Source organism: Hordeum vulgare, chromosome 6H (assembly GCF_904849725.1).
Source record: "Hordeum vulgare subsp. vulgare chromosome 6H, MorexV3_pseudomolecules_assembly, whole genome shotgun sequence".
NCBI lineage: Eukaryota > Viridiplantae > Streptophyta > Magnoliopsida > Poales > Poaceae > Hordeum > Hordeum vulgare.
Genome location: NC_058523.1, coordinates 537,366,418 through 537,372,403, shown reverse-complemented (window position 1 = coordinate 537,372,403; position 5,986 = coordinate 537,366,418). Strand labels below are relative to the sequence as shown.

The 5,986-nt window shown below is 39.6% G+C and overlaps 1 protein-coding gene across 1 annotated transcript; it reads right to left on the bottom strand.

The window, feature by feature from the left end:
- Positions 1 to 314: 314 nt before the first annotated feature.
- On the bottom strand, positions 315 to 2,220 carry LOC123405798. The gene is made up of 3 exons (XM_045099349.1): positions 2,133 to 2,220; positions 1,060 to 1,295; positions 315 to 980 (listed from the first exon to the last, which is right to left on the bottom strand). The coding sequence occupies exons 1-3, from the start codon at positions 2,218 to 2,220 to the stop codon at positions 315 to 317; spliced, it is 990 nt and encodes a 329-aa protein (XP_044955284.1).
- Between the last annotated feature and the right edge of the window lie 3,766 nt (positions 2,221 to 5,986).

Genomic DNA, 5,986 nt, shown 5'->3' with positions numbered 1-5,986 from the left:
GGAAGTAACAGAAAGGGCAAATTAAGCAAGAATCCTTCATGCTCCCTCCGTCACATAATATAAAAGTGTTTTTAATATGTTAAAAAAGCTCTTATATTATGGGTCAAAAAATGTTTTATACTATGAAATGAAGGCAGTACATTATAACCTTATAAAAGTCGTTACACGAATAGTTTGATGGCATAAGTTTTAGTTGATACACAAATAGAAACATTTTACACGACATCACAAACATGATGAATGGTGAGCAAAGGTTTGGTTGGTGTTGCATTGTCTTTTTAGTGTTCCACGCCATAACCTTCTAGCTATCAGCTTTAGACAAATCCTCGGTGTCTCACAATTTCCCTTTTGCTGGTAGGGACAAGGGACCAAGCAATAGTAATCATCACCTCGACGTCAGCAATGGTAAATTTATCCTGGCTTATGTTGCGAAATCGGGGCGCGAAACAGATACGACCCTGTGCACCGATATCACCAGATTTTGAGTAGGCTTCTATGGCAATGTCCAACACTCCATCAATTTCTACACAAACAACTTGCCTCGGCAGGTATATGTGACCATCGGGACCTTTCAGCATCGCTCCATCTTTTGATTCAAGCAGTACCATTTGGCTAGATGAGGGATTAATAGCACGAGTGACTCCACTATCAATGACCACCGTTTCCCGTGAAGCTGAGGAGCAAATAACTCGGCCACCATATTCAAACGGCCATGAACCAGAGTTGACAACTTGGACACTCAAGATGGTAGCCTGGACCGTTTCATGGACCCGCTGCAAGCATAACTCCAGTTTACATAAACAATTATCAATGTGAATGGTAGATACACCAACACTTCCTCCACCATAATCGCAGGCACGGCTGATCAATGCTTTATCTTGAGATTTTGTTGGACCTTTCACTTTCAGTTGGATTTCAATGTTAACTATGTCTGTAAACACAATTGCACGTGGTGGCCCAATTAAGCGCAAAGAAGAATCCTGCAAACATCATCGTTCACCTCATTAACCAACCAATATCTCCAAAATAAAATGAAGAGCACATTAAGATTGTACGTACCTCTTGTTTGAGTTCTTGGGCCTCCCTACTAGTGCAAGAGAAGAGAAGGTTACGGTTATGATCAGCGATGTCCCTAACAGCAATCACACCATACACAGACAATGGCCACGCGAGACCCCCAGCTATTTCAATGAGCTTGATGGACAAAACCTGCAAGGTTTCTGGAGTAGACCCAGCATACCTGTGGATGATGCGTCCAGGTCCACAGTGCGTAAATTGCATGGAACTCAGTGACGCTGTAAAAAGTTTAACCACGCGTTAGAATGTTCTGATTAATTAACGGGCATGAGATGACATGAAGTACCACTCTATCACCAGCAAAACAAACAAGAATCCATTGCCTGCTGCCCAAAGTATGAAGAAAAGGGTACAAAGTTCCATAGCAGCATGAAAAGACGACATGTTTTATTCAAATGTATATATATTAATTATAATCCGCCATATTATTATATATTTGTGTACATGTTATGGTGATGGGATGATGGGAATAGATGGGAATGAAGATGTCCTAAAGATCCCCATATGGAATTGTCCCATTATCATCCCTAGGGTCAAAGCAGTGCTCTTATCTGAATTGGAATCAAGCGACGCTAAAAAGTCTTCAAGCACCAAGGAGTAGTTACCAAGATCCCGGGACGATGAGGTTGAGGGACGGAAAACAGGATCGAGGATCGCTAGGTGGCCAATAGTAGGGAACGAGATCGATAGATGGAACATGAGCAGATCAATTTGGAAATGATGATCCCGAAACGATACAACGGGTAGAGGAACGCGAGAGGTGCACTAATTATTACTAGTTCCCTGTCCAAAAAATAAAGTCATTGCTAGGATATCTAAATCTCCGGGGCAGAAAAAAGGGATAAAATTGGCTGGTTCCATTATACTTGTAAATTGGAATCGAGGTCCAGTTTTTCGATTTTTTGTGTGGCTGAAGTGGTTCGTATCCCAACCATCGACTCTTGGCGCTCCCCTCGTCGACCCCGATTCGGGACGGCGAACCCCGGCAACGATTACGAATTAGCAGAAGCGATTGATTAAACAAAAAATGACGGATTGATTGGCGTGTTACTCACTGGTGTCCGTGAAGAAGCCGCAGGTTTCGCCCCAGTTAGATTCCCAAATACTTTCATGTGAAGCGAATGCCTCCGCCTCGTTAGCCATCTCCTCGTCGATTTGTTCTTGACTCTTCAGCGCCGATGTCTTCTTGAGCTCCGTGTTCGCCGTCGATTCGCCCGCTGATCTTTCCATCTTATTACTACTCCGCGATCGATCGATATATGCTTTTCCCTTCCGTCGACCAGTAGTCGATCGAATAATACTACTACTAGTAGACAACAAAAGCCGGCGGCGGGTGAGGGATTTTTGTTTGGGATCAATTTGGGTGGTTCCTACTGTACTTATATAGGCGCGAAGATCAATTTGGGTCTTCTGGATCCGATCTGGACCCTTTTTCGATTGGTTTTGGTTTCGGTTTCTTTACTGAAACAGACTCCGCTGCAGTACCTATAGGCAGCTTCGCCTGCAGGGAGCCGCTGCTGGGCCGGCCCAGCCACCATCTGTGCTGAGTTCACAATGACATCATCCATGTTTTTTTTTTTACTTTTTTTCCACATTTTTATTTTCCTTTTTTGATTCATTTTTTTACTATTGTTTTTGCTAAACAAAATCACTTTAAATAAGTTTTAAAAATGATGTAAAGACATATAAGTTTTTTAAAGATGTACAGAAAAAAAACTAATCATGTGCTACGTTTTTAATGATATTCACAAAATATCATGTATTAAAAAAAAATGCACGTACCATTTAAACAAATGTTCGCACAATGTACAAACTATCTCCCCATAATTAAAACTTATATTTATGTAATGTTAGAAAAATATATGTGGCATTTTAAATAAAACTTTTGGCGATTCAAAAAAATGTTCCTGCCATTTAAAAAATATGTATACAATGTAAAACAAATCCCTTATATTATAAAATATTATTCCCATATTAGAATGTTTGTGGTATTTTAAAGTAATATTCAAAAAAATCTTTGAAAGTATTAAAAATGGTTATAGAATGTAAAAGTATATTCATGTAGTTCAAAAATTGTGTATTGCCATTACAAATGTAGAATGTCTACTTGGAAACCGTTACCGTGTATTAATAGAAGTGTTAGAACATGTTCTTTAAAAGTACATCATATATTTGAAAAATGTCTGAAATGTATCTTTATTTAACAAAGTGCACACGCAAACGTTCATACATATGCGCATATACTCATCCTTATAAACACACGTATCAACACTCTATTCTTATGAGCACATTCAAGAGACTGTGTCGGCACATCATGTTAAGATTGAAGAAGTTATCAGATCATCTTCGTATTCGACGGAGACATCTCCTACCACCGAAAACACATCGCCAGAAAGCTTGAAATAAATCCAAAAACTACGAACACTACTTCCGTCTAGAACTTAAACCTTAATGAACTGAGAATACCACTATTCTCCTAACCACTCATGGTTCACAATGTCCTACGTGTATTAAAAAACCAGTTTACATGTACTCTAAAAATATACATTGTTTAAATAGAAAAAAGTAGACAAGAGTTCAAAAATAAAACCAATAAAACCAGAAAGAAACAAAAAACAAAAAACAAGAGAAGAAGAAACCGTAAAAAACAAAGGAAGAAAAAGAAATATAATGAAGAAAGAAAGAAAAAACAACATAAACCAATGAGAAAACAAAGAAAACCAAAGTAAAAGAACATAAGAAACCCGTGAAAAAAATAAAACCAACAAAAAATACAACAACAAAAAGCAAAAAACTGGACCAACTTAGGAAATACTTCATCCGTCTGAAAATAAGTGCCGCTACTTTAGTACTAAATTTGTACTAACTTAGTACTAAATTTATGACATTTATTTTGGAACGGAGGGAGTAAGATAAAAATAGCACTCCAACAACTTCCATAAACACCCGCAAAAGAAGCAATAACTTCCATAAACGACATGAAATTTTACAGGAACATGTGTAATCACCTCCCTTTCTAGGATGTTTCTTCCTTGCATAAATGCAGTTTGGGAAGGATGAACCACATGTTCAGCAAACGAATTTAGCCTAATCGTCGCTACCTTAGTGAAGATTTTAAAACTGACATTAAGGAGGCATGATGGTTCAGCAGCGGCAGGAATGATTCTGAGGAGGCATGATGGACGCGTCATTTTTGCGGCGTACTGCTGCATTTTTAATTGCAACCATGCTCTGGAGGCGGAGTTACATGCGATTATGCAGGGTATGGCTATTGCTATTGAGAACTGTGAGATTCTTCGGTGCCACTTTCCGCTTTGTGTGGTGATAGCCTAACCAGATCTGTCTATGCACATCTAGTTGCTGAGATCCGTCATTTTATGGTAGATATAGTTTTTATTCCCCTGAAAATTAGTCATGTGCAAAATAGGGTAGCAGATCGTTTGGCCCTGTATAGTCGTATAGAGAGCACTACCACTGTATGGCTTGGACGAGGTCCACTGTGCATCGAGGATCTCTTGGCTCTTGATTGTAGCTCTATGCAAATGGAATAAAACTCACTTACCAGCGCAAAAAAAACATTAAGGAGGCATATTGGGCAATATTGTTGTATCTTTCAGCCTCATTAACCTTAGGCAGTAAAATAATCTCACCGAAGTTTAAGCAAAACAATTCTAGTTGGTCATCAATAGCCAAACAACAGTAGGAGATCCTGTTTGATGACATCCCAGAAGTTTTGGTAGAACTCAGCGAGAAAACCATCATGCTCGAGTGCTTTGTTGTGCTCCGTTAGAAAAACCACCTTTCTAACTTCCTCCTCCAAAAATGGAGTAGTTAGAAGGTTATTTTCCACATCAGAAACCTAGGGGATGTCATCTGTTCAAGAGTCATCCATCTAGAAGCTTCCTTCCTCATGGGTTTCGAACATATTGTTATAATAACTAGTATATAAGACTTAAGTTGCTCATGCCCTCGTCCTGTTGTAGAGAACGAATAAGTTTCTTCCGGTGTCTACCATTGGCGACATCATGGAAATATCTCGTATTTAAATCACCTTCTAGGATAAACTAAGAGTTTGAATGTTGGTACCGCTTGAGTTCCTCCTCACGCATGCGTGCTAGCTGGGCATTCGATTGACTCTTTATCTCTATCTCATGCTCAGAGAGAGGTCTAATCTTTGCCAAGGCTTCTAAATCATCAATAACAAATGAAAATCAATAACACATGAAAGACGAAGCTTCTCTTTTTTGAGAATACCCGAAGTGTGCCTAGCCCAACCACCAAGGAACTTACGTAATGCGCACATTTTGTTTGTTCCATTTGTGTATTGGGGTAAGATCGGCAACCGGTTTGTCCCACACCTCCTTGACCATGTCATGGAATCCATCCCGATGCATCCAACCGAGTTCAAACTTGAACTTGCGTCTGTGAGGTGGTCGTGGCGAGCCGGTAGGTAAGAGGATGGTAGAGCACGTACAGAAACCATAGGAAATTTGGCTTCCCGGTCGGTATCCATTAATACGTGATCTAATTTCTCATATCCTGGTTCCGGAAGATTGTTCGCCCAAGTGAACTCTCTTCCAATCATGGAAACCTCTCTCAAATCTAGACTAGCAATGACATCACTGAAAAGGAAAGACCACTGATTATCAAAGCTACCTCGGCTTTTCTCAATTGGAAATCGTAGAAAATTAAAATCTCCACCAATAAGAATGGGGTAGGGATTATCTTTCGCCATATTAACCAATTCACGGAGAAAAACGACCTTGAAATCATCCTGGGATGGACCATACACGACGACGAGGGTCCACGTGAAGTTGTCAGCTTTGTTATGGATATGTAGTTTAATGTGAAACTCACCATCCGAACTAGCTAGAACATCCATAGTGTTGGGTAACGTAGCATAAATTCA